The sequence below is a fragment of the Numenius arquata genome, chromosome 11, assembly GCF_964106895.1.
Source record: "Numenius arquata chromosome 11, bNumArq3.hap1.1, whole genome shotgun sequence".
Taxonomy (NCBI): domain Eukaryota; kingdom Metazoa; phylum Chordata; class Aves; order Charadriiformes; family Scolopacidae; genus Numenius; species Numenius arquata.
Window position 1 is genome coordinate 43582598 of NC_133586.1, and position 27098 is coordinate 43609695.

General features: G+C 44.6%; 1 protein-coding gene across 6 annotated transcripts in view; it reads right to left on the reverse strand.

Moving 5' to 3' along the window:
* Positions 1–5053: 5053 nt before the first annotated feature.
* Positions 5054–27098, reverse strand: part of ACSL6 (acyl-CoA synthetase long chain family member 6) — a 29728-nt gene continuing 7683 nt past the window's right edge. For 2 of the 6 annotated variants that reach the window (XM_074156622.1, XM_074156624.1), the window contains exons 9-20: positions 23212–23285; positions 20058–20135; positions 17413–17547; positions 14947–15081; positions 12723–12818; positions 11879–11951; positions 10507–10595; positions 9814–9930; positions 9421–9564; positions 8619–8720; positions 7417–7488; positions 5054–5194 (exon numbers count right to left, since the gene is read on the reverse strand). In XM_074156622.1, coding sequence (XP_074012723.1) covers positions 5054–5194; positions 7417–7488; positions 8619–8720; positions 9421–9564; positions 9814–9930; positions 10507–10595; positions 11879–11951; positions 12723–12818; positions 14947–15081; positions 17413–17547; positions 20058–20135; positions 23212–23285 — 1256 coding nt within the window. Of the gene's footprint in view, positions 5195–7416; positions 7489–8618; positions 8721–9420; positions 9565–9813; positions 9931–10506; positions 10596–11878; positions 11952–12722; positions 12819–14946; positions 15082–17412; positions 17548–20057; positions 20136–20192; positions 20271–22897; positions 22899–23211; positions 23286–27098 lie in introns of all 6 variants that reach the window. The other 4 variants (XM_074156621.1, XM_074156623.1, XM_074156625.1 and 1 more) reach the window with 3 other exon arrangements.

Genomic DNA, 27098 nt, shown 5'->3' on the forward strand with positions numbered 1-27098 from the left:
TGCTCCCTGGCACCGGTTTTGGCTAATAAATATGCAGATAGATTTGGGTTTATAATACTACATCTTGCAATTAAAATTATGTACGTTATATTCCTTTCGCTCATCAGACCCCCCCCCCCGTTTCAGTTTATCGAGCAGAGGAGTCTCATTGCTTCCTTAACACGAAAAATTTGAGTTAATTCTTTGGCATTACTGGATTTCCAAGGGAAACTGAGAGCTGCAAGCGCACGCAAAAACTGGAAGAGAGACTGAACGCTTTTAAACTTTATTGTTTTAGACACATAGTCTGAAAAAATACTATGCATTCCCAATTGTCAATTCATATTAACCAAGCATATACATTTGGTTATATTATTATTGTTTTAAAATAAAAAAAAAAAAAAAAAAGAAACCATTACAGAAAGACTGCTGCATCTTCAGAGAACTTTGCAACAATTTTTTCATAGAAGATTGCTAAAATCAATCTCAGGTTCCAATATTCCTTTGGTCGTTATTTTATTTTATGTATTTACGGGTGTTTTTTTTTACAACACGTTTAGTGTAGACACACATTCTGAACGACTTTACGCCGATTGTGAGGACAGAGTGCTGGAGTAACAACAGATTTTATAAAAGAGCTTTTATTGTCAGTCCACGAGAAAAATCTTATCAGCAGTTCTGAGAAATGTGAACAATTTAATTCTTTACAAAAGTTTCCATAGATGACTTTTTGATATACATGCTAAAATACCAAAACTGAAAAATCTTTAATTACAGTTAAGATTTTAATTTTTTTTTACACAAATGTATATATTTTAACCCCTTCACTTCCAGTTGAAAATAGAATAGGCAACACTTGAGAAAATGCCTCGTTTGTTCGCTGCTTGTACTTTGCTAAAATACATAACAAAAAGCTGAAATGAAGTGAAGGGCTTAAAGGGGCTCTAGATGCCTCAGAAAACATTTTATTTTGCAACAATTCCAGGGATCTAAAGCTGTTTCTCTCCCAGACTACAAGCATCCAGATTTCTCCTCTGAAAAGAACAGCCTCGGCTTCGTCATTTAACGGGAGTGAAGATGGTGTAGAAACCATTGAATGTGCAAAGTACTGAAGAACGTTAATTCCAAGAAGAAACAAAGATCTAATTCTGAGATTTTTATTCTTTTTTTCCTCAGACAAAAGCAAAGTGAGCTAAAGATACAAAAAGTACGCAGATAGAATTGCCTCTAAATAAAATGCTTTTCCAACTTTTCTGTAAGGCATCAAGAGGTCTTTAAGTAATCTGTTACCATGCAAAAATAGTATATTCTTTCCCAGTTTACATTCATCTTGGAGCAGTTTATTTACAGATAGATCACCAGTTTGTGCTTTTAACACATGGAAAATAAAAATAAAAAAAAAATTCTATAGTTAATGTTTCATTCCAGAAGATTAAGTCGGATTATTTCCTGTTAGATGCAAGAACTTCATATTCATGGCAAAAATGACACTGGACTTTACTGATGCTGAGACGTACTTACTAACAGTGAGGACAGATTGCAAAATAGTACTTTTATATCAATAAACAACTCACCTTCTCTCTCTCACCTGATGTGCATCAACCACTTTAACCTGCGAATGCGCCTTTGAGGACAGAATAATGCTGTTTATTTCCTGCCAGTTTGGGGTTAAGACTGTCTGGTGTGGTGTCTGCTCACACCCGTGCGTGTCTGTGACCGTTTCTGTGGCAGAACGGTATCTTCTCTGTGCAACATATCGAGCAAAGAACATACGAAATACATCACTAAGCAATATTCTCTTCCTGGAAACATGTATTTTATTCTGGTTTTTATATACGAGCACTGGAGACAGTCTCCTGGTGATTTCACAGGCACAGAAGAACCTCCCACATTTAAAACATCCGAGAATACAGGACTCATCCTTTGTCCTTCGGTGACACCGAGTGACAGCCCCATCACAGGAGCCGGACTGACCAGCACTGAGCCTACCTGGGATGGCAGACAGGAGCCGTGCTCATTTCACTGGGCTTCTGTATTTTTTCATTAATTCACTGTGGAATGAACCCCCAGATGACAGTGATTAGTTAAAACCAGTCATCCTGAAGCCATCAAGAATTGGGCTCTTTATGGAGAAGGGGAACTTGCGTTGCCACTTGTGCAATGGCACTTGAGGCTCAACTCTTTCAATAAGATGAATATTAGAAATTAATTTTGTAATTAGTTATCTTGAAGGGGAAAAAAATGGTTATTTGACAGCGCTGGGGATTTTTCCTTGGGGGGGTCACAGGAATTATTTCAGTTTAAGAAAGCTCAATACAAAACAAACGTGGAATTTGAAGAGAAGCATGTTTGTGCCTACCTCACACCTCACACGTGTGTTCATTTCAAGTTTTAATCTCTTACAACATTTCTATGATTATGGGGAGAGGGAGTGACCTGCAGAGGAAAATCTGATTACACAAGAACGCATTGAAGAGAGCTTTTAGTTTATTTATACAGCTTTTCACAAGTTCTGAAAGTATTCACGCTTTTGGTGTGAAAACACGATTTCTCCCAAATTTTGCATCATCCAAGTGTGGCCAAGTCTGTATTTTTTTTTCTTTTTTTTTTCTCTTTTGGTGTTCGTATCTTTGGCTCTAGTGCATCTGACATTTTGCATCAAATACCAAAAGAAGATGACAGATATATTTTTCAGCATTATATACATAAAAATAACAGCCATCTAAGCCGTAAATAAACTCATATTGGGATCTTCTCTACTTCAAGTCAGAGATAAGTTGTCTAGAAAAATCTGGTTAAGTGAGATCATTTTAGGAGAAAAGCAAATTAAACTCACGTAGTAGAAAAATGTCAGTGGAAAATAGTTTTTCTGTACTTAGATGACGGTTTGTTTTTTTTTTATTTTAAAAATATGTCACATTAAAACAGGAAATTGAACTAATTCTTCATTGCATTCAAGCATGCATATGGGATGACTGTCTTTTGGCTGATACAAAAAGGAGATGAACTAGACTCCGCAGAGATTAAAATCCTTTATGACTTGACCTAGAGAGCCAGATTTTATACAGTAATTCCTATCCTCTGTAGACGTGGCCGCCGCAAATTCCCCAGGGATACCGTTGCTGTGCACATGACTGAAAAATAAATGTGCAATGCCATCAGATCACAGGAGTGGTATTTCTTATTTGCTTTGGACTGATATGAGTCATTGCACTGGAAGCGAATGAGGAATCGAGCACAAAAATGGGATTCAGACAAATCCTTCCACATTTGATAAATCAAATCACTATGTTCTTTTTATGAGTGGTTAAGTTACAGCTGCCTTTGTATCATTTTGTTCTGAAATTACTGCAATAAATCAGTCTTCGTGTAACACTAACTCATTAATTCAGTTTATTTCATTTTGAAGCATGCAATGGAATTTTGGAGGGAAAATAAGAGGTCACTTAGATTTAAAAATTTAAACTTTGAGCTTCAAAAGTCTACAGTGGATTCCAGTTTAAGAGAGAAAGTAAGTGTGCTTTCACTGTCCTAGCAAAGAAGATCTAGCAGGCACAGCTCCATGCTAGTATGCACTGGTGCCACGAACAGCAGCTAGTAAAATACACATGGATATTTAGGACCCTGTTTAGCAGAAGGAAGCCACCGACTGTCCCAAGTATTCAAGTGACTCGGCGTGACAGTTTTCTCAGTGTTTTGTACCGTGCTTTGTAACAGGAGAGAGCTTTGGAGTGCCTTCCTGTTCCACATGGGACTTATCTCCTGCAGCCGGTTGCAAAAGCCCAGGTTTCATCCAGACTCCTTGCTCTTTATTCCAACTGGAAGTGGTGACAGTGGGAACTGGGGCTTCCAGACGTCTGAACACAGGGATGTTTTCTCAGCAGGCTTTTCTGCAACCACATCCAACGTTTTACCGCACCACGACACCTTCCAACTCAGCTTTTTGCCCATCCCGGGGGCTTTTCGGAGCCGTATTTCTTCCTCCTCCTTGGCCAGCTGAAGGATGCTCTCCCTTGCTGCATCCCAGCCTGGCCTTTCTCACGAAAAACCAGTTTGTTTTGCCAAGCCCCGTCCAGAATCTCAACGTATATACCTTTGTGCTCCGTTTCCTTTAGCACTGTTTCTGGCAGGGAGTTAGTCCAACCGGACTACGCGGTATTAGCAGCATGTAAAGTAATAAATTAGGGAGCGGGAGGGTGTGGGTTAACGTGAGCTCCCCCAGGAAGCCGCCGCAGAGCCAGCGATGCTTCTGCAACCCTCTGGGTGTGAGCCGTTCGGATGCCCGTGAGTGCACTGTGCTGAAGGAGGCCCTAATGCAAAATCAGCATGCCATGTACGGACTGAGTTCGGATGGGAAGGAAAGAGAGGGAATCCTATCCTATCGCTTCCTAACCCATTCCTGTAATTTCAAGGTACTACTAATCCGTTAGATGTAACATACTAATAGGTCTATTAATAGTACAAATAGAGGGAGATCCGTTCCTATTTCTATTCCGGTTGTTAGTTAGGTCATCAATGATTAAATCAAATCCATGGAATTTATGTCCTGGAAAATATAAAAACTATCACTTAATATATAAACCAATATCCAGCTTGAAGTTTCCAGATCAGGGAAAACAGACTTTCACCATCCATCACTGATTGATTGAGGTAGACCACATTATTGAATTATCCACAATTTTAGCTTCTAATGTATTTGGTTATATGCAATCAAATATTAACAGACATACCTGAAATTTCCCCTATTTTAATTAGAAATGTTTTTAGTTATTAGTAAGGTAAGTTTCCATAATTTACTTGGTCATGGATTGAAATTTCTTTATATTTTATGGCAATTTAGCATAATTCTTAGTAGTACCCTACTGTGCACGTAAAGTAAAAAATAAATTGTGTCACACCTGATGGAAAAAAGAAGGAAAAATATGGTTAATGGTGAAGTCCTAGAACAATGAAAGGCTCAAACGTAAGATTCAGATGCTTTTCCATTTCAGCTGTGTCATTCTGGCTCTGTACTTTTGAGTATTATTCTAATATTGCTACGAAGTCCATTATTCAGAAGATTCTTACTGCGATTTCAGATGGAGATGCTTGAATATAGCTCTTCTATTTGTTTTTTGAAGTAATCCCTCAGTTCTGGTCTCTTTGCCTTTAGCGTCGGTGTCAACAAACCGTTTTGTACTGAGAACATATCAGAGTGAATGTAAATGGCTTTGACCTACGGTAAAAATAAAAGGGATATATTTATAGCAAAAATTACAGCCCCCCCACTCAAGAAGCGTAATTTCTCACGCCAGCCCTGCTGCGTTACCTCTGGCTGTGCCTGGAGCCCAGGGCCCCCAGGATTTTCCCCACCTTCCCAACTTTTCCAAGGTGACACTAAATCCCTCTGCCACCCCCTCGCTGCTCCTGCTCTCTTGGCTTGTTTTCCCGAAAGCCGGCGCAGAAGGGAGCTCGCCGGGAGAACGAGCACGGAAATTTCTCTTCCCTATGAACCCAAGGGCAAAGCGCAGCCAGGCGGAGCCCAGGGGACAGCGTCGCCATATGTGACACTGGAACAGACGAGTTTCACAGGGATGAAAGACTCGAAAAGCCGGGGAGGGAGGGAGCTGTGCTGAGAAACACCGTCTTAACCCAACAGGGAAAGAAATTAAGCAGCGCCGATGCGGTCTTGCAAAATTATCGTGAAGCTTTGCAGGTACAAGGAGCATACACCATGAGCAGCTTGAAAGAAGAAGAATAGAGGGTGGTTTACTAGCTAATTAAAATGATGCGAAATCGTTCATCCTAGGCAAAGGGGGTTTTACAAGGCTGCCCTTGTTAGCGGCGGTGCCTCTGAGCACAGCAGGGAGCCTGGCAGCGCAGATGGGAGCCGGCTTTTCCTCCCAGTGCCTTTATGGGAGTGCTGGTGCGGGAGAAAGCAGAAAACTGCTGCCTGACTGGTCAGAGCCCACCGATTTAAGACAAAATTCCCCAGCCATCTGCTGCTTTCATGATTCCCCAAACCAGACCAGTTTGCATTTTCTAAGACTGGGAGTCGCAGGGATATGAGAGAGAATCAATTTTTAAATTTCCGTTAGATATACGTGATTCATTTTTCCCCGTGAGCATTAAGGTCCAGCTCCTGCCCCAGTGACGTCCTTCCCCAAAATCAGTGTTTGTGCTATTAATGCCTCCCTCCCTCACTGCACGGGCTCTCAGAGCCTGTGCCCTGGCAGCAGTTGGTGACCAAAGGCAGAGTTGTCACTTCCAAGCCCAAGGTCCAAGCTCAGGGGCTGGCACTGGAGACGAGGATGGGGACAATAAAGAGTGGTTCTTCCACCTAAAGGGGCTCCCATCCCATCCCGTCCCGTCCCATCCCGTCCCACAAGGGCATTAGCAGTATAATCTGGCTCAAAGTTCAGTTTTAAGGTTATGTATTGCAACAGAAATGTCAATTTTGAAGCCCTTTAGTTTTGAAAAGCAAAATATTCTTAACTTTCAGAAAGCAGCCAATGCTTTCCTCACTACTTTATTCATTGCAAACTGCTGGTAGACTACATCACTTGAGGATATTTTATATTGTGAAGACTGTGGCTGGAGCAAACCATTCCTACCACAGACAACGACGTTCATTGCAAACCGTGCTTTAAATTGTATTTCACTTTTAAGTTAATTTCTTTTTACTGTCGTTTCATTTGCATATGTAACTGAGAAATTAAGAATAACAAGTTTATGTTTAATGGTGCTTCTGCTGCACTCAGATACGGTGAATTACTCATTAGAATTACCACCCAGAAACAGTCTAAACAACAGCAAAAAGGCCCTTGCTAATTATATGGAATGATTAAGATGTCCATTATTGTAACAGAAATAAGCATTGAGACATTTTAAAATGTGGATTTATTTCTTTTTACTGTGTTTTTAATGCTATGTGATCCGTGGTTGATTTCAGAGCTCTCCTTCTGAAGTGTTTGTAGCTCTGTTGCAGCAATATTTACACAAGCACCAGAAAAGAGTTGGTGCACAGGTTGAAAATAAATAAACCAGAGGCATTTCCTAGGTCGTTTATAAGAATGGTAATTAGTGACCCAGTTTCTTAACAGCGCTCTCAGTGGCAGAAGCACCAGAGTCCTACGGATATTTATCTTGAGCCCTGGTTGTCAAACTGGAGAGATTATCCCTGTCCTTGGATTAGATTTTTACCTCTGCCCCCCAGATTTTCACTAAATTTAATTTGAATTTCAGGCGTGAGGGGAAGGCAGCATCACAGCCTATATATTTGTCCAGGGAACAAATGCAATTTGCCACCAATAAAGCTCGCTCTCAGAAAACATCGTGTGCAGCTGCAACAAGGATATGCAGTAACAGGACAAATGCTGACAAATCCCCACTTCAATACAAATGGACAAATTTGCTTGTCTGGCCACGCTGAATAATGCATTAATTGTTTCATTTTACCTGCTCAAAGGAATGGAGTCCACTCTCCTTACCTAACCGTACCATGTCTTCCATTATCGCTTGCTGCAGCTCCTGGGTTAAAATGCATAAATTCTTCATGAAATATCGGTCAGACTTAAATGCAGTCAGTGTCATTGTTCACCAAGAAAACATGTTTCTGAGTAGCGTTCAAGTTATTGATAGTTAATACATAATTGATATTGATGCTTAATACTATTGATACTCAAAACATAATTAGCAAATACTCTACTGAAGAAATGTACAAGCATTAAACTTAAGAGCGGTGATGTTAAAGTGTTTCCTCAGGATGAAAGGTAAGGTTATATTTGCAAACATATATGACACAGGTGCTTAAATTTGCAGTCCTAGAGTCATAGAATTGGGTTGGAAGGGACCTTTAAGATCATCTAGTCCAACCGTCAACCTAACTCTGATAAAAACCATCACTAACCCGTGTCTCTAAGCACTATGTCAACCCGGCTTTTAAATACCCCCAGGGATGGTGCCTCAACCATTTCCCTGGGCAGCCCATTCCAGTGTTTCATAACCCTTTCTGTGTCAAAATTTTTCCTGATATCCAATCTGAACCTCCCCTGGTACAACTTGAGGCCGTTTCCTCTTGTCCCATCGCCTGTTCCTTGGGAGAAGAGACCGACCCCCCCTGGCTACACCCTCCTTTCAGGGAGTTGGAGAGAGCGAGAAGGTCTCCCCTCAGACTCCTTTTCTCCAGGCTGAACACCCCCAGCTCCCTCAGCCGCTCCTCACAAGACTTGTGCTCCAGACCCCTCACCAGCTCCGTTGCCCTTCTCTGGACACGCTCCAGCCCCTCGATGTCTTTTCCCACGTACACCAGTGGGATGATTTGGTGGCACCGGTGCTCATTGATGGGATTCCACTCGGTTACTCAGGATTAATGAACGTGAGTAAATTAAGGCTGGGGTCCTGATTTAAAACATCTAAGCAAATACAACCTCTCCTGCTGCCATCCTGGTGTCCTCTGAAAGACCCTTGGTCCCCGCCACGTGGGAGTTTGCAGAGGTCTGTACAGTCAGCACGAGTCACTGTACCCACATCAACCCCGCTTCATTTTCAGCGAGGAAATAACTCTTGTCACCGAGATCATTAATAATAAGACACTTACTCGAACTAGGTTACGCTACAGTGAAAAAAAGTCTGTGCTGTAGATAGATAGAAAGACAAACCTTATTTTTACAGAGTTCTGCGTATGTGCCATCAAACCCTCTTTTCTTTGCCCAGCCCGGCATGACTTCGGAATCGGGCACCACGATCCCCACCAGAAAGGCCTGGAGGTGAAGGAGAAGGAGAGTTGCAGGCAAAAGCTGAACAACATTTAATCACATTAATCAATACACAAGCCGGTTGAATTTGCTATGTTTTTACCACTTCTTGTTTAATTATGTCAATAATTTGCTAATATGTCATAGCAAAGTATATTTTTAGTGTCTGTGCCTTTTCCTCGGATAAAAAAAATGGTTCTCTGTGACTGTTCCTCAGTGACAACAATTTTAATACCTTCAGTTGAGTTTGTGTTCTGCTTGGATATTAATTACTTATTTTTTTCACAGGCATAAGGCAGAGCAGAACGCAGCCCGTATCACTTATACACGCAGCTCATGGGCCTGTGAGTCCAGGCAAACTCCAATCCCAAGGGAAACCTCATATTTATGGCCAAGGAATGTAGAGGGATGAATTGCGGTGGTTTCAGACGCTGTACGTGTTTGTGTAAATATGCAAATAAATAGGATGATATTGGTCAAAATGTGTAGGTAGTGGTGGTGAGCCATGGTGGCTTTGCCCCCATCTGGCTTTACCGCAGGCAGCGTGGCAAAGGAGAGGGTTAGAGACCCAAAAGGGTGAGACTATATAAAATTTAAAGGCTTGATCTTTGGCCGCAACATCCTCCAAGCTGCTTCGGGTCACACCAGCTCTCCATCTTCTATTTACAAAGAGTAAAGTACGATTTTCTGAAAACTTAGTTTTTACCTGCAGGCTGTCTCCGTGGACATAGATCTGGGCAACAGGGTCACTGCGGATATAGATATTCTCTATCTTCTCCGGTGCAATATATTCTCCCTGAGCAAGTTTAAATATATGCTTTTTCCGATCAATAATTTTTAGAGTCCCATTCTGTCAGGAGAAAGTAAAGAGAGTTCTCAGAGAAGTTATTTAACCCTAGCGACTCGGTAAGCAGTCTGCTTTTAACAGAGCTCTTTGAATTGCCACAAAATGCTTCACTGACATATCGAGCTTATTCTGCAAAATATTAACTCAATTCTTTGTAAAGATAGAGCTGCTTGGAAATTTAAGTTCGGTACTTGAAAATTTATGCGGGATAATACAACTGACATCAGAATTGAGCATCTGGTCAGTACGCACCGGTAACCATTTCCCGATGTCCCCAGTGTGAAGCCAACCCTCCTGGTCCAGTGCTTCGGTCGTCTTCTCCTCATCTTTCAGGTAACCTTTGAACACGTTGGGTCCTTTCACACAGATCTGCAAAACAGTCAGAGTTGCTGAGAAATTATTTTATTACTCTGCTGTAAAGGCTAACAAGCTAAATCGTCATTCACTAAAATTGAAATATTTTAAAGGTTGACTTAATGACTGTGCTCCATGAAGCTAAAGTGTATTCTGTTATACAATTACTGACGGATTTTTTTCAAACTAATGGAAGTACGAAGTAGGGGTTGCGAAACTGATTTGCTTGAAGTTGGTTTGCATTCAGCTTGCAGTTAAAAAAAGTTATTTCAGTAAGTTTAATTTCTGTGCAATACAGAAATATCAGCAATGTAGAAATCACAGCAATTCAGCTCTTCTCAGCTGAACTAATTAATTCAGTCTTAGCTTTTAAAGTAATCAGGCGTGGCATTGGCTGGAATTACTGCCACAGCCCCTTTTTAATTAGTGCTCCGCTGCTTTATTGCTGCATTGACGTTTTCTTTTCCTGATTGTAAAACGTAACACATCTGCAAACATGCACCTTACGGAGGTAAAACGCTTCTAGAACTACAGAACTACTTAATACAGTGTTAACTAGTGAGAATTTAATATAAAAATGTGATTTGCTACCTCTCCTTCTCCTTTGGAAGCAAAATAATTCAGCTCCTCCACATCCTTCAATCTGATTAAGTTACAGGGCAAAGGGGCTCCTACATGACCTGGAAATCAAAGTTATCAAGTCACTTGTCATCTCTCCTGGAAACATTACTTAGCATTTTGTGATTAGTCGCTTGCACATCTGTAGATACCCTGCTTGTTCTTGCAGCAGCTGTGTCTGTGTGCAGAAATAATTTCCTCATTTATGGTTTTACACTATTAAGACCAAATACCCGAACCTTCTGTTTGGCTATAATCCCCTGGGAATTCCAGCCGCACTGAATCAGGCTTCCCCCAGCCCTACAGTTTCTCCAAAGATGAAGCTGGGACAACGCCTGCTGTGGCCGACAAGCACAGCTCAAGCACTGCACTGTGCAAAACAGGCCTCTTTCCCCCAGAAATAGCCACTAGGAAAGATGGACTGGAAGGAGAGGAGTCCCAGCTCTGTGTCACAGCACTCTGCGTAGTCTCATTTGCCAAGGAGCCAGATGGAAGCACCCCAAGGATGAGGATGCGGCAAGTGGTGCTTTGCCCTGTGCTGGCCAGGGCACAGGCAGGGGCCAGCACGCCCCAGCACACACCAGTATCTGCAAGGGGCTGGTTTTGGGTTGAAGAAACCCAAAGAGATGGCTCAGAAACGTTTAACTGGCCAGACCCATTAATACAGGGTTTTTGTCCAGGTTTCCTACTAGTATTCATTAGAATGAGTATGATACCCGTTTCAAAACTTTTTTATAAATACTGATGAATTATATTGAGAAGAAATTAAGCCATGGTACTTGTATGTATTACCATAGAATCATAGAATGGTTAGAGTTGGAAGGGACCTTAAAGATCATTGAGTTCCAACCCCCCTGCCCTGGGCAGGGACACCTCCCACTTAGTGCTAATTTTTATCTGATTTTGACAAGATTCAGAAGTTTCGAAAGCCTGAAATATATAAAGTATTGAGTAGTGGTGGATCTGTATTCGAAGCCTGGGCTTGCTCACTGAGTACATGAATGTATTCATCTTTTCTTTGTTCCAGCATTTCATTCTAGGAAACATTCTTCTAAATTCAGCTCCGGTGCTCTAGAGAGGACTCAGAGGGCTGGGAGTGCAGAGGTGAGAGTATCGCAAATAACAGCTCAAGGGACAATTCCAGACCTCCCCAGGAAAACGTGCCCCACATCCGATCCCTGTGTATTTATTCTGGACTAGAGACGCTTTGAAGAACAACACATTTGCTGAAGATTATCCACAGGGTGGCGAATGCTGCGTAACACCTTGTGATGTTTCAGTCTGGAATTTTCAAAAGAAACGTACATTTCTTTCCTGTCTGGAAACGGTGGAAGAAAATTCCTACCTGATGTCCAGTCACCTGGGGTGGTGAAGGTGCATCCGGCTGTGCATTCTGTTTGGCCATAACCTTCATAAACCTGACACAGAAACAGGTATCTTGAAAACAAGAAAAATTCAAAGAATTTCCCCGTTTTGCGCTCCGGTGAGCTGATCCCGCCAGCTGCGACGCACGGGCACACATTAAACACAGGGACACTTCCCTTGGCCCTCACTGTGGACAAAATGTCATTTATGTCCTATTGTTTGAATATTACCACGCCTCTGTAGAGCCGAAAACAGTAAGAAGACAAGTTCAAACACTTAGCTTCTGAGTCAGGAAGTATGTTACTCTACGAGAGGAATCTATTAGTGGGGGAAAAAAGGTATTTTTGTGGGACACTTTGAAAATACACCTTTTAATATGTTTTTCGCCTAATTTTAGGCTCTTGAATGAGGCTTTTTAGTTGCCCTGGGCTTCCTAGTCAAAGAGAAATAACCCAGTGGACATCTTTGGTGGGTTAAATTGCCATCTGAGGATTATCTTTTGCTATTTATATATAGAAAAGGACTTGCATAACGAAGTTCCTAGCACGTGCGTGAGCACATTTAATTGCACGTACTCCATTAAGTGCTCAGAGATGGGTGGGATGAGTCCATGAATTTTTTTGGCAGCTGCCTGCAGCACGAGCGGCGCTTGCCTGCTGCTGGAGCCACCAGTGGCTCCCAGTCCAGCCCAGTCCAGCCCACACCAGATGGAGCGATGGTGGGGAACCGGTTCCCAAATGTGGTTCTGAGGTCCTAACCCATCATCTTGCTTAACTGCAGTGTGTTTCCCAGCTGACAGGAAAGGAACATCTCCATCAGCCCACCTGGCACCCGAGGGCGGCGCGGAGGAAGCCCAGGACGGTGGGAGACGCGGGGGCAGCCCCCGTCACTATCATGCGAACGCAGCCGCCGAGACTCGCCTGGTCGAGAGCAGGAGAAAACGAAAGAAAACATCACAAATTACCACCGATGGCCAAACCAGCAGCGCCCGTGAGTGTTCCCGATACAGAACTTGCCCAAAATGCTCTCTCTGGAATAGAGGCAGAATTTCACTGAATTTCACTGAATTTTTTTTTAGAGTTGGAAGGGACCATATAGATCATCTAGTCCAACTCCCCTGCTGAAGCAGGATTGCTTAGAGAATGCTACTCAGGACTGCATCCAGGCGGGTCTTGAAAATCTCCAAAGAAGGGGACTCCACACCCTCCCTGGGCAGCCTGTTCCAGGGCTCTGGCACCCTCCCCGGGAAGAAATTCTTTCTCATATTCGAGTGGAACCTCCTATGTTCCAACTTGGAACCTCCTATGTTCCAGAAATATGAACTGGCCCTGAGTCTTCCCTCAGGAGTAAAAAGCTGGCTAAATCTTACAAGAAATAATTGTGTCCCTCGCAGGTAGAATTAGTCCCCAAAGGAAAGAGCCATTCAATGTCCAGGGGTGGGATTCCCACGCCTGGAAGGATGAGAGGCTCGGTCTCGCCTCCCGTGGATGCCTGTGCCCGGGGGGAGCCAGCCCTGGCCTGAAGGAGACACAGCAGCTCCAGGAACTGTTGGGTAAAAAACCCACACTCTTCCCCCCCCTCCGGTTTTTATTTGCACCTCCTCTTTTTAATGACTTGGCACCCAAGCCATCTAAAACAATGCTGTCCCTTTTTGAAGGCCGATGACCTTCAAATATTTGTGGAGGGCATTACATCAATTCCTGTGTCGCCTTTTACTTCTTTTTTTTTTTTTTTTTCCCTGCCCCTTCATTTCCTTTTTTTTTTTTTTTTTTTTTTTCTCCTTATTCTACAAGTAAAAGGAAAAAACCCAGCACAAAAGCAACCAGCTCCGGATTGAGCCTGCCTGTCTCGCCAGGTCCTGAATCAATATGCAGCCTGGCTCGCCTCATGTCTGCGTCCCCCCCTCAGCCTCCTGTGAGCTCGGGCTCGCTTTGCAAACCGAGGACAACTAATCCGCAGACAAAAAGTACAGTCAGTTTCTTTAGTTAAAAATAAAGCGGCATGCCTCCAGATAAGTTATCCAATTAAAAAAAAAAAAAAAATAAAAATGAAGTAATCAGAGCCTCCCGGAGCAGTACAGAGCCCCCCAAAAACTGGTATAAAGTAAATTTAATCATTTTTTTACTGAGGAGATGTGTGGCAAACAGCAGGGCATTCTCATTTCTTTCCCTTCTTGTTAAACCATGATTTACACGTGCATTTTTCTCTACGCCCTTATTCTTATTTTCCTGGGGAAAAAAAAGCAGTTTTGAATATGCCCAGTTGAATCCAAACCCTAACCCCAATCGTATCTATAGAGAATTTGCAGAAAACTTTGGGGCGATGTCTCTTTGCTCATATTCCTCTTTTCCTGACCCCCCTCCCGATCTCCATCCCCAGTGGGAGCAGAGCGGGGTGGGTTCGATGGGGTCCTCTCCCCTGCCTGGTGCTGGGGGTGAGTGAGGAGAAACCCTTCCCCCGTGGGACACGGGCAGAGCCCACGGTAGGTTCCTGTCCCCACGAGGCTCAGAGCACCCAAATAACGAAGGGGGTGACAGCAGCCCTGGTGTTGGCCAGGAGGCTACGAGCCTGCCTCTGGGCAACTGCAGCTGGCAGAGGGCAAGTACCTCTGCGCCACATCACATCCCTCCTCGGTGCCTGTGCCGGGGCACGGCTGGTCTCCCACAGCTGGGAAAAACAGGCACTATTCTGCAAATCGGTGATTTCTTGCTGCTGCTGAAGGGGGATGTGGCAAAAGCTGTCTTAGTCTGCCTTCTCCCTTCCCCTCTAGAAAGCTGTCCCCCATGGAAGAGAAATTTCGGCATCTTATGCACAACGCTTAAAAAATAAATACATAAATAAAAAATAATATATGGCAAAATTTAAGGCAAAAGTTAGTGGAATAACAAACTGCTCTCCATTTCCTGTTTCTATTCAGTTTTTCAGTGAGCAGCAGTTGCCCACAGTTCATCACCAGGCAAGAGGACCACGCTGACTTTCAGGAAAATCAGTGATTGCTGGAAGAAATTACAGTCCTTTGACTTTAGACCCCCTTCTTAAATTCCTTACCTGTATTTTATTAAAGAAAAGTTTATCCCACAGGCTGTCATTTCTAATGATCCCGTTTCGAACCTCAGCCTTTTTCCGTCTTGCAGCAAATTCCAGGATCCAACGCTTGAGGGATGTGTCCGCCTGGCTGAAGATCTGCGGGAGGCACCGGGGAGAGAGGAGACATCATAGAATAGAATCATAGAATCATCCAGGTTGGAAGAGACCCTTGGGATCATCGAGTCCAACCATCTACCCTACACTACAAAGTTCTTCCCTATATCATAGCCCCCAACACCACATCTAAACGGCTCTTAAACACATCCAGGGATGGTGACTCAACCCCCTCCCTGGGCAGCCTGTTCCAATGCCCGACCACTCTTTCTGTGAAAAATTCTTTCCTAATGTTCAGTCTAAACCTACCCTGTTGGAGCTTGAAGCCATTCCCTCTGGTTCTGTCATTAATTACCTGTGCAAAGAGACCAGCACCAACCTCTCTACAGTGTCCTTTCAAGTAGTTGTAGAGAGTGATGAGGTCTCCCCTCAGCCTCCTCTTCCTCATACTAAACAGTCCCAGCTCCTTCAACCGCTCTTCATAGGATTTGTTTTCCAGGCCCTTCACCAGCTTCGTTGCCCTCCTCTGCACCCGCTCCAGCACCTACAGCACCATCGGCTGCTGTGCTCACAATTACAGCTCTGTGGTTCTGCCCCTGCCAGGCAGGGCACAGTTACCTTGGCAGTACAGTTAAACAAGACTACGCCATGGCTTTTTTATCAGATTAAAAAACAAAGAGTGGTTTGTTGCACCCTATTTGCTATTGTACGTCCCGTTCCTCTGGGGGAGAAAGGAGAGAGGACGGTGGGGTAGGCTTTGACTAGATTTACACATCTGCTATTTCTGTATGATTTCTATGATAGGATTCATGAAATAATGAAATCTGAGCAACTTGAATGAGCAACTTGAATACTTGGCAGGCAGAGCAGGTATAGGCGACAAGGTGATGGGGCTGTGTTTACCAAAGCATAATCAGACACCAGCACGAGCTACAAATGAGAACCCCCTCAGTGGCCGTCCCTCTAACGAGGCACCAGAACCCCTGAGCCAACAGTCCTGACCTTGGGGAGAAATTAAATCAGTAGCTCCTGCTTAAGCTCATCTTTAGAGGTTAAGTCTTCTGAGGAATAAATATTCCCAGCTGGTCAAACAGATTTACGTTGATAACCAGACCCGTCTGTCTTAAATACCTTTCAAGACCGTCTCTTAGTTTTAAAGATTTCTAGACCCAAAAGCCAACCTCACGTTTACACTGCCCAAATCCTCATAGTCTTTTTGCGGTCCCTGATTTTCAGCTGTCAATGCCACCAGAAAGAGAGAGTCAAGTTCCAAAACTGGTTGAAAGGCACAGAAAGTCCTGGTGCACCCAGGTTTGACTGGGGTTTCTGTGATGAAAAAAAACTCCCTTGTCTCTGGAAATCACGGAATCACGGAATTGTCAGAGTTGGAAGGGACCTCTAGAGATCATCTAGTCCAACTCCCCTGCCGAAGCAGGGTTGCCCAGAGCACATCACTCAGGACTGCATCCAGGCGGGTCTTGAAAATCTCCAGAGAAGGGGACTCCACACCCTCCCTGGGCAGCCTGTTCCAGGGCTCTGGCACCCTCACCGGAAAGAAGTTTCTCCTCATATTTGAATGGAACTTCCTATGTTCCAGCTTGTGCCCGTTGCCCCTCGTCCTATCGCTGGAAACCACTGAAAAGAGTCCAGCTCCATCCTCCTTCAACCCACCCTTTAGGTACTTGTAAACACAGATAAGGTCTCCCCTCAGCCTTCTCTTCTCCAGGCTAAAGAGCCTCAGCTCTCTCAGCCTTTCCTCATCAGGGAGATGCTCCAATCCCTCCATCATCTTTGTTGCCCTACGTTGGACTCTCTCCAGCAGTTCCCTGTCTCTCTTGAACTGGGGAGCCCAGAACTGGATGCAGTATTCCAGTTGTGGCCTCACCAGTGCAGAGCAGAGAGGGAGAATGACCTCCCTCCACCTACTGGCCACACTCTTCCCTATGCAGCCCAGGATCCCATTGGCCCTCTTGGCAACAAGGGCACATTGCTGGCTCATGGAAAGTTTGCTATCCACCAGGAATCCCAGATCCTTCTCCTCAGTAGTGCTTTGCAAAAGATCCATGCCTAGTCACCAGTAACCTCAGTGAGAACAGGAGAAGAGGCTAATACAGAGGGATTTTGTATTAACATGCAAAAGCCAGGCCGGCAGTCTGTGTAAACCAACGGGGTTTTTTTTATATATATATATATATATATGTACACACACAGATTGGAGCAGCTGTATCAGTTAGGCAGAGTAAGAATGTGTTGGCAGTAGGGCAGAAACAGTACCCCCCGCTCAGGAAATCTCCATGACTAAGGGAATCCTTTCAGAGAAGTATTAAAGGGAGAGAAATTTCACTATTACGAAATGAGCAAAATTAAACTCGCCTTATCGTACATCCTGTTCAAGAGCCGCGGCACGACGGGGAAGATGGTTGGGCGCAGTGCTTTCATGTCGTCAGACAGGAGACGAATGTCTCCTTGAAAGAACCCGATGCGCCCTCCATGGCAATACACGACAGACTGAAGGGGAAGAAAAAGGAGCACATGTAACCTCTTGGCTTGGAATTCCCACGGCAGAGCATCCCTTCCCAAGCGCAGCAGTGCCTTTCCTGAAATTCTACTCTCAGTAAGGCAAAAAAGAAAAAAACAACGGGGCTTTAGAAATACATATAAATGTAACCGTAAATTTTGCACTGAATAGAAATAGAGGGATAGTTCTGGGCACTTTTCAGTACTGGCCATTCAGCATCCACCAAATCTGCCCCTGTTTCTGGAAGAACAAAGCTTTTAGAAGGGATTTCCCCTCGTGCCCTGCACAGGGGGATGGAGAAGTCAGTTATGGGCAGATTCTGGAGCTGAACTTCTCCCCTGAAGCCCAGACCTACCACGGCAGCTCACAGCACGAGGACCTACTGTCAATAAAGAAATGCAAATTAAGAAACACCGTAAAACATACGGAGCGGCAGCCGATTTTTAGGTGTTAATACTTTAGTTTTGTTTAAATACAACAACGTAGACTAGGTTAGCAATACAGTGCCTGATCCTGTATCCCAGAAATAGAAGCCCACTTCGTAAAAGGTGCTTTACTCGGATGGAAACTACAGATCCAGAGGTTTTGTACTCGGGAAGAAAAGAGGCCGCTTTAATCAGATCAGAATAGAGCTGGACGTGCGGGATCGGGCCGGGCAGGCTGCCTGCGATGAGCCAACTGGCAACGGAAGCAGCAGCTCTGGTAGTCAGAGGACCAGTCACTAAACTTGGTAAAACTGGTATTTTATTGTTTTATCAGAGACCAGCATCCCTTCCCTGCTTTTGGAGCGCAAGAGGAGGCAGCATCTTCAGCCTTCCTGAGCTGTCTGAGCTCTGCAAGGGGCAGGTGGAAAATGTCAGCTCCCTTTGGTCAGCTTTTCTCCCCAAATAAGAAATTTTTAACGGTTTTAGTTAAGAAACACCCATGTCTTTTTGTGCTACTCCTAAAAAAAAAAAAGAATCTGGTAGTACTATCCGGAGTGCTCTCACTGCTCTGTCAACCGGTTAGAGACTGTCTCTCCATCAGCTGAAACCACAGGAATGTGATGCGTGTGATGTGGGTTTAACACACACCACTCTGCCAAATCTGTGTTTTACACTGCACACGCCCGTGAATTTAAAAAAAAATAAAAAATAATATATATATAAAGGGTGTGCTCATTGGGAATTATAAACAACTACTAGAAATTCTTAGCTTTGAAGAATGTGTGTGTTCAATTTTAACTGTAAGTTCCAGGAACTAATAACATTGGCTAAATCTAGGGAAGCTGCCACAATGCTTGCTCTAAAAAATCCTTTCGAAAATTACTTTTTACCCCTTTTGAAAAAAATCTTTATATTGATGGGCTTTTTTTAGTAGAGAGGATTAACCTGAACATCCTTTGGTTCAGCTGTACATATTTCAAATGTTTCTAACTTTTTTTTCCTTCCCAACAGATGACTTTTTAATAATTATATTCTTTGCTGGCAAAGCAGTTTGCCAGAATAGTGCTGCCATTGTGCCCAACGTGCCCTTTAAAATTAGACTTACAAGTGCCTTTAGGCTGGGCTGTAATTCTCCAAATCATTCATGGACTTTCACTTCCAATTTGCAAGTTGTTTTTATTTAACCGGGCAGAATATATTATTTCTGGCCCGGATGTTACTCAGAAGTGGGAGGCTTTTATTCTTGTCTGACTCAAAAAATCATGTTTTTAGCCCGAAACAGTCCTCCCTGAAGAAGTACAGACCTGTGGCTGAATCCAGATCCAGCCTTCACATATTGGATGGTTTTTGTCTCGCAGCCTCTGAGAACGGGAGAACTGGTGTGACCGTCTCACTGACTTCCCTAACGCACTGATTGCAGCATGAACTGCCGTTCCCCAACATACCAACTTCAGCACAAATTATCACCTCTCTTTTCAGAAAAAGGGATGTAAAAAGTCAGTTCTGCCGCCTGGCACGAGTTAGCACTTCTATTTGCCGTTATTTCCAGGGGACGCAGGCTTCCAGTTAATGCCCACCGTACGCTGCCCTGCCAGGAGGATCACGTGTGTCACACCGCGCTCTTAGTTTCCTCTTTTTCAGTGTCTGCAAGTTTTTTATTTGCAGATCGGCTTATTTGCGCAATAAAAAGATTTTAGCTGGTGTAGAAAACGGCAGGAAAAAAAATCCTTTTACTCCCGTGACACCTGGTCGTGGAGTGATTTGAAAAGCTGCCCCCAATATTGTGCAGGTGGCAGTTTCTGCTGGTTGACGAAGGGCCATTTTCCAGTCTCGGAGCCACCGCTGTAAGCTGGAGAGCTTGGGAAACTCTCCCGGAATGGCTCTGGACCCATGGCCACGTCACGGAGACCAGCGGCCGGGCCCTGGCGTTATGCACGTGGCGCTTCTGGAGTACAAGGTGGGTTTTTGGTTTTTTAGTGCTACAAGATACCGCTGGTTATTTAGTGTTTTATTCCGGTTTTGGCGTGGGAAAAAAAAAACAAAACAGATGATTTCCACTGACACTAGGACCTTACCTGTACCATTCTCTCAAACATGTGTGCTAAAGGCAAATAGGAAATGTGTACATCCTCACAAGTAGGAGACCACTGACTCTGGAAGAAAACACAGGGAGCCCCAGGAGGCCTCGTCAGTTCAGGCAGGTTTCTTACCTGTATAACTCTTTCAAACATGTGAGCCAGAGGCAGGAAGGAGATGAGCACATCGTCCTGTCTCGGAAAGATCACTTTCTGCAGGTGAAGGGCATGGGAGACAGAAAGGAAAGAAACACTGACAGGAAGACAACAAGAAAGTCATAAAACAATTAAAAAAAAAAAAAAAAAAAAAGAAAAAGAAAAATGGCACCAGAGGAGCAAAAGGGGAAAGATTGTCGAGAGAGGAAGGGAGCAGCGTACGAAGTGAAGCGTTAAAAGCCACAGCATCAATGGAGCTCGGTTAGCAGGAGGAGTAGAGAGCACGGAGATGTACACACAGGGCAGCGGAGAGGGCTCTCCACGGCGGAAGGCGTATCGTAGCCACACTGGAAACAGAGGCTCACCCTGAGGGAACCCAATTGTTTATCCGTTTTTATCTACCATGAGATGCTGAGCCCGGGATCTGGACGCCCAGCCCTGTGCAGACCTGCGGGAGCCTCCTGGAAACCAGCGGGGCTCCACAGCCACCCCAGCTTTCCACATTCCAGCAGAGATTTGCAGTGTTACTCAAGTCAAAGCTATAGATTATTAGATTATTTATTTTTTTTCCTTTTCCTTAGGTTAATCATTGATTTGAATCAGAACACATTGGAAAAATTAATGATTTTTTTTTTTTCCAGCTGCAAAATGTAATGATTTCTGTTAGCGTTTCTCATCATTTCAAGTGATTAAGATGTGATTTTTAAGGGCATTATTGCCACCCCACAGACAGGTGCAGTGGGGAAAAAGAAGGCTGGAAAAATTACGCAAAAAATAAAAATTACTAAAGTCTTTGGTGTGCCAAGGTTTTAACTCTTGCAGGTTTAACTCAAGGTTTTAAGTCTTGCGGGCTGGCATAAAAAAAGGCCCTGAGAGCCTTACCTGACCCATGCCCCAAAAGAAAAAGTAGCCTTTCTCCCTGTATTTCCAAGGGAAATTGGAAATTCTTGCAGTAATATTATGGATTAAAAAGCCTGAAAGCTTGATTATCCCATAACTTGCACCAAAGCCGGTGCTTAGTGGAAAACGGGTATAAAAATCAATTAGCTCCCAGTCTTAGCAGTTTATACCCACTTTACATCTCCACTGCTGTGACAGAATCGATGGTCCAGGACCCGGGACACGGTGGTGGATGAACGCCCGGGAGTTTCTTCCTCGGGGAGTATTTTATTGGAGTTAAACCTGGGCAAGTGAGATGTGGGTATGCCCTCCCAACCGTTACCTAGTCAAGTCAAACAGGATTGACTACGAGGGGTTTTCAGCATCCCGCTTCACATGATTTTCTGTGTCAGTCTGAATGAAGCCGTTAGGGCCTGCAGATCTATTTATACGCTCCTTCAAACTGGCCTCATTTTCTGCAAGCCCAGTAAAGTAAACCCGTTAGCATCACTCGCTGTGCTGCTCTCTGTCTGGGCTGCTTAAAGTCACCAGGCAATAAATGATTGCGTTTTAACTCAGACCAAAGTGATGACGTTGAGTAGTATTTCACAGTTGGCACGGGTGCCCGGTTCTGTGTAAAAATGAAAACAGCCTCTTGGCATTTGAGAAAAAAAAACCTTATAATAAAGCTCTAGGTTCACATAAAAAAAACACTGTTCCGTCTATAAAAGTCACTGAACTGAGCAAAACTGGCACGTAAACAGCAAATTACAGTACTTCTCATTTTTGTTTGATTAAGCAATGCTACTTTCAAGTATTTTGCCCTTTGCTTGATTTCTTGACTATGGTTAGACACGTTGCCCTAATCGTGTGGACCGGCTCCTGGCATTTACGCTCTCGCCAGCGATCCCTGGTGACCGAAGCTATTGAATTTACAACCACTTACACCAGGCTTGGGTCTCAACCTGATACCCTCAAGATTAACCAAAGACTCCCACTGCCGTCAGCGGACACTAAATCCATTCCTGCGGGCCAGTCCCGGAAGATGCCAAGTTCCCTCAGCTCCCTCTACAAATTAGTTCCCGTCCAAAATAAACGCTCCTGCCCTTTGAAACTCGGCCGTAGCTACGCATCGGTTTTCATTCCTGCATTTCGCTGCCTCCCTCCCAAGCCAGCCACGGCCCGAGGGCTGGCCCCAGCCAACTGCTGCCTTTGACATTTCATACTGCAAAACTGCTGGAGTCACAGCCCTGCAGACACTTGGGGCACGTGGTGCGAGAAATCCCACTGAACTCACGTGTCCAAGTTCCTTTACAACAGCCGCCTGGGAATCTCAGAAAGTTCAAGGATGAAGGTAATCAGACTGCAGTATTCTCAGCACCAACGATAAAACCAGCAAGGGGCATAAGGTAACAAATTCTCCATCCCATATATACATCACTACTTTATAAAATTGCCTGTTTACTACAACAACAAAAAAAAAAAAAAAAAAAAAAGAAAGATTATTTATATTTGTTAGGTACACGCTGCATATAATCCTTAATCCGTTGTGCGACAGCAACTCTGCTTCCTATATTGTTTCTAAACACAAGTTTACACATTGCGTGAAACACATCATTAGGGGTGCTGGGCCAGCACTATGCTTTTTAAAAAAATACATATAACAGAAACCGAGATACACCTTAATATCAGTGAAATTAACCATTCTTGTAAAAACTTACATGTTCTCATATACACACACTTTATATGCAGAAAGCTTTCAGCAAAATAAGGATGACGTCGTGTGGGCATCCTGAGAAGCGGACCCTATCCTCTTTTTGAAGCACCACTTGCAGTTGTACAGGGTTTGTTTGCCCTCCTAATTATTTAAAAATAATTAATTGCTTTACGGGAGCCAGCATTGCTCTCCAGAAGCACTTTGAGCCCTCCAGAGCCAGGGAGCCAGTGCTGGAAAGGAGATTTAATGCCCTCCAGCGCTCCAGACCTGCTCCCATTTCCACGGATTTGCCCCTCTGAGTAAGAAAAATTTCACCTCTTCTCTGCAGGAGCACATTTCCCGGGACACAGCTCAACCCGCACACTCCGCACACGGGAACATTGTCTAAATCAGGGTATTCACCTCCGTCACTTTCAAAAAGCCTGAAAAATCAGCCACCACGTTCCCGTGAGTCAGCATAGCTCCTTTGGGGTTTCCTGAAAGGAAGCAAAGAGCGATTTTAAAAGATGAGCCAGTAAGTAATTTCCAAAAGCTTAATAAAAACCACAGCAGGAAATGGTTAAAGTATCAATTTCTGTTTTCTAATTTTAAAATGTATGTAATTTTCTTAGTTATTACTGTGGAGTAACGCGCATCAAAAACACTTATCGCAATCCTCAAAATTGAATAAAATGATAGTGTAAACACGGTATAACACGAACATTTCTACTGGGGACTCTGAACAACAGTTTCCACCAGAAATAGCCCCATTTATGGGATTACTCAGGTGGAGCACGGCCACCAGCCCTGCCCGGCCGGTCCAGGTAGGGTTTATTTCATACAGATTTTGATAAGAACTACCTTGAACACCAACAGACCCCATTTGAAAGGCTGTTAAACTCTTACTTAGTGCACTGGGTAACCCGAACAACGCAGAAAACATGGTAGAAATTAGGCTACGAGAAGAGCCTACGAGGCTGCAATGAAGGGAAGTCATTAATATTGCCAGCAGCAGAGCAGGGGTGACCTGGGGGCAGGGAGATGGCAAAGCCCCAACGTGTCACCCCGCCGCCGGGCACATCCACACCATCAGAATTTGCTTTATTACCCTCTTTTCTCCCCCCCCCAAGCCGAGAATCCCCCTTCGCACCGTAATACAATTTTTAGATTTTTTTTTAATCTGTTCGTACGCCAAAACCGCGGTGTTTGTTAAACGGAGGACGCGCAGGTTGAAGCCTCCGAGGACACAAACCGGAGCCGAGAGCCCCATCCCTGCAGCTCGTGTCCTCCTGCCACTGCACTGTCCCTCCTCATCACCCTCCAAGGGATTATTTCCCCAAAAGAAGGTGTAGCTCAGCTCGAAGAAAGATTACAGAGCCAGCCTCTCTCCCTCTCCAGCGTGTTTTTAAGCAGATGGCTTTAATTCGATCGCCCCACCGAGCGGAAGCCGACCGGAGGAGCTTTCCCTGCCGCAGGGATGCCCGCGGGAGCTGTGCGATGTCGTGACAGTTAACCAGGGCTGCAACAGCCTCCCCACCTTATAGATCAGATGGGGAAGGGGCACTGGTGTGTTGTGAGTCAGTCTCAGCACAGGAAAATACGCCTGATCCTCACGGTTTTAGAGCATTTTGCAAGGCTGCGTCGCCGGCAGCCCCTCGGCGCGGATGCCGAGCCCTCTGTCCTCCCGGCTTGGCCGACATCGCTCCCACCCGGCCTCGCAAATAACGGAATAAAGGCCCAAACAAAAGTAGTCATTATTGCAACCATTTATTGCGCCGAAGCAGGACATTTTGAACACAGCCTATTTTCCTGAAAATCCCTATCTGATGTTCCAGGTGCCTTCGAGTAGCTCAGTCCCAAACACTTGCGGATGAACAGGTTTGGTCCCACGTTCGTCCTCCTCTGAATCTCGGAGGCGAAGCTGGGGCTGATGTCTTTGCCAACCACAGCTGCTCCTGCCCTCACGTGTTGGATGGAGGGGCTTGTGGGCACCAGCTCAGCCTGGCAGGTTGTGTTTCGAGGTGCTTCTTTTCACAGCTGGGTGCAGACGTGGATCCAGACCTCAAGAGGAACTCCACCACCCGACGTCTGTTGTAAATACATCCCAACGACCCAGAAATTGCTCCTGGTATTAAGCTAAGCAGCCGTGCTTAGTGCTCTGGCACTAAGCCATGCGTTTCTCTGCCTGAGCAGCTCAGTGGAGAAAATGTGCTTAGAACGGCTTTGGAAATTCAAGATTGTGCCCTCCGGCTACGCCAGCGGCAGATCTACCTCCTGCACCTTGACACACTTTTTGGGAAGATTTCTCAGATGCTTTGAAACCCATTTACTTACTCTGACTTTTTTCTTTTAATGCAAATTCAGTGCCTCTCCTCAAATCCCCATGATGTGCCTCGGAAGCAGCGTGAAGGTCCTGTCTCCTTCCCCCTGTGTCCTGCCTGCAGCAGGTTCAGCATCCCGGCCAGGCATCAAAGCAGAGCAGCAGCACCAAAGCCAGGGCAGCCTTCATCAGGAGAGATCCCGAATGCTGCCACAGGGGAGCTGGAGCTTTTAGGGCTGGGGGATTCCTGAAAATTTTTGTGTCCTCCTTTAGTTCTCCTGTTTTAAGAGTTAACCCAGCAGAACCGGTGCCCCCCTTGCTATGAGCCCTTTCCCAGAATTACCACTTTGAGAGAAAAAGGCTGCCAGTGATACTGCTTGTCCTTTAAAAAAAAAAATTAAAAATTTAAAAATTCAATGCCAGATCTGTAACACTGCTCTATAGTTTGAATTTCCTCATAAAGACACATCTTGCCAGGGTCCTGTTATGGAAATGGGTACGCTGCGATCCCGGTCGGTTAATAGCCCAGGTTTGGCAATTTCTCCTCCTCCTGGTGCCAGGCTGGTTGGTCAGTTCTCATAAGCAACAGAAGAACCTTTTCCACTTCACTAAAGGGGTATTTCAAGTAGCAGCTCCAGCACTAACTCGGTGGTGTGATCCATCGGCATTTCGGGATGTGTTTTCCTTCTCCCGGGAGCCTCCGGCAGCCGGGGATGTGCACTGGCAGGCTTTGAGAAACCGCTGGGAAGCAGTTTTTTTATCCAGCATGAAAAATTATATCCTGATGGTTTGGGGACAGCTGTGTGGCTTTAGCCTGTTTCTGAGTGCTGGTGGTTTCTTGGTAAAACAATGAAATTTGGTCTTGGTTGAGCTCAGCAACCTCAGCCTCTCCCTTCTCCCCAGGGAGGCATTTGGGCGTCTCATCCTATCAAAGAAAAGCACACACTAAAGTCTACTTCTGGGTTTGTTTTTTTTTCTAAGCACCTAAAATTGTTTCCAATGCTACAATTTCCAGGTTACAAACTAGAGCTAAGATTTGTTTCACACCATACAAAAATGTCTAGAGCCCTTCAGAACTGAAAAATCCCTTGAGAACGTATCCGCTGGAAGAAAAACCTAAATTTGGTCAATAAAAATACCCTGATGTGGGCTATACAAAAAGCCAAGCCTTTTACACCAAAACACAACACGGAAACCAGACCAGAGCGTTGATGCAACCCCTGGAAGAGCCAGAAGGTGATGTGCAAAGTCCTCCAGCAGCAGAGGATGGGCTGGTGGCTCACAAAGCACTGCGCTGCGAGAGTTGAGTTTGCAGGTAACCTACAGAATCTGAAATCTCTCTCTGAGGAGGGAGAAAGCAAATTTGCTCCCTGGTTGTCCGATTTCTGTAACTTCAGGCATGTTCCTAAGAAAAGCACAAAGTAACCCGCCTATGTTTGCATTTGCAAATAAAAAAAGAAAATAGAAAACCCCTTCTCTGTTCAGAATTTCTTATTTAGAAATAGAAATAACAAAAAAAAAAAATATGATTTGAAAAAAAATAATTGCTCTGCGCTTTAAAATTGACACAAATTGTGTGCCCCCGTATGTGTAGGCACAGCTCCTTTGGTTTCCTACAATTCCCATTTGAGCCTGGCCACTTTGCACTGGCAGAGCCGGCACTGGCAGCTCTTGGCTGTGAGGTCCATCTCTGGCACCGGGTTCAACCTTTGCCTGTTAGGAATTCCCACGGCTGAGACGGAGCAGAGTCCCAGGCTCCTTTCTCAGGGCACAGCTCTCAAAACTAAGAACGATGCATGAAGGCAAAAAAGCCAAAGCCTTTTAACGCACTTTGAGTTTGTACGTGGAGTTGATAAAGCAGCTGCCTACCTGATGTGCAGTACGAGTCTTCTCCAGGAGGTGGAAGGTGGAGATGTCTTCTCTTTGTGCTCCGCAGGCGGAGCAGCAGCTCCCTCCTCGGAGGGCAGCTTGGTATCAAACAGCACCTTCT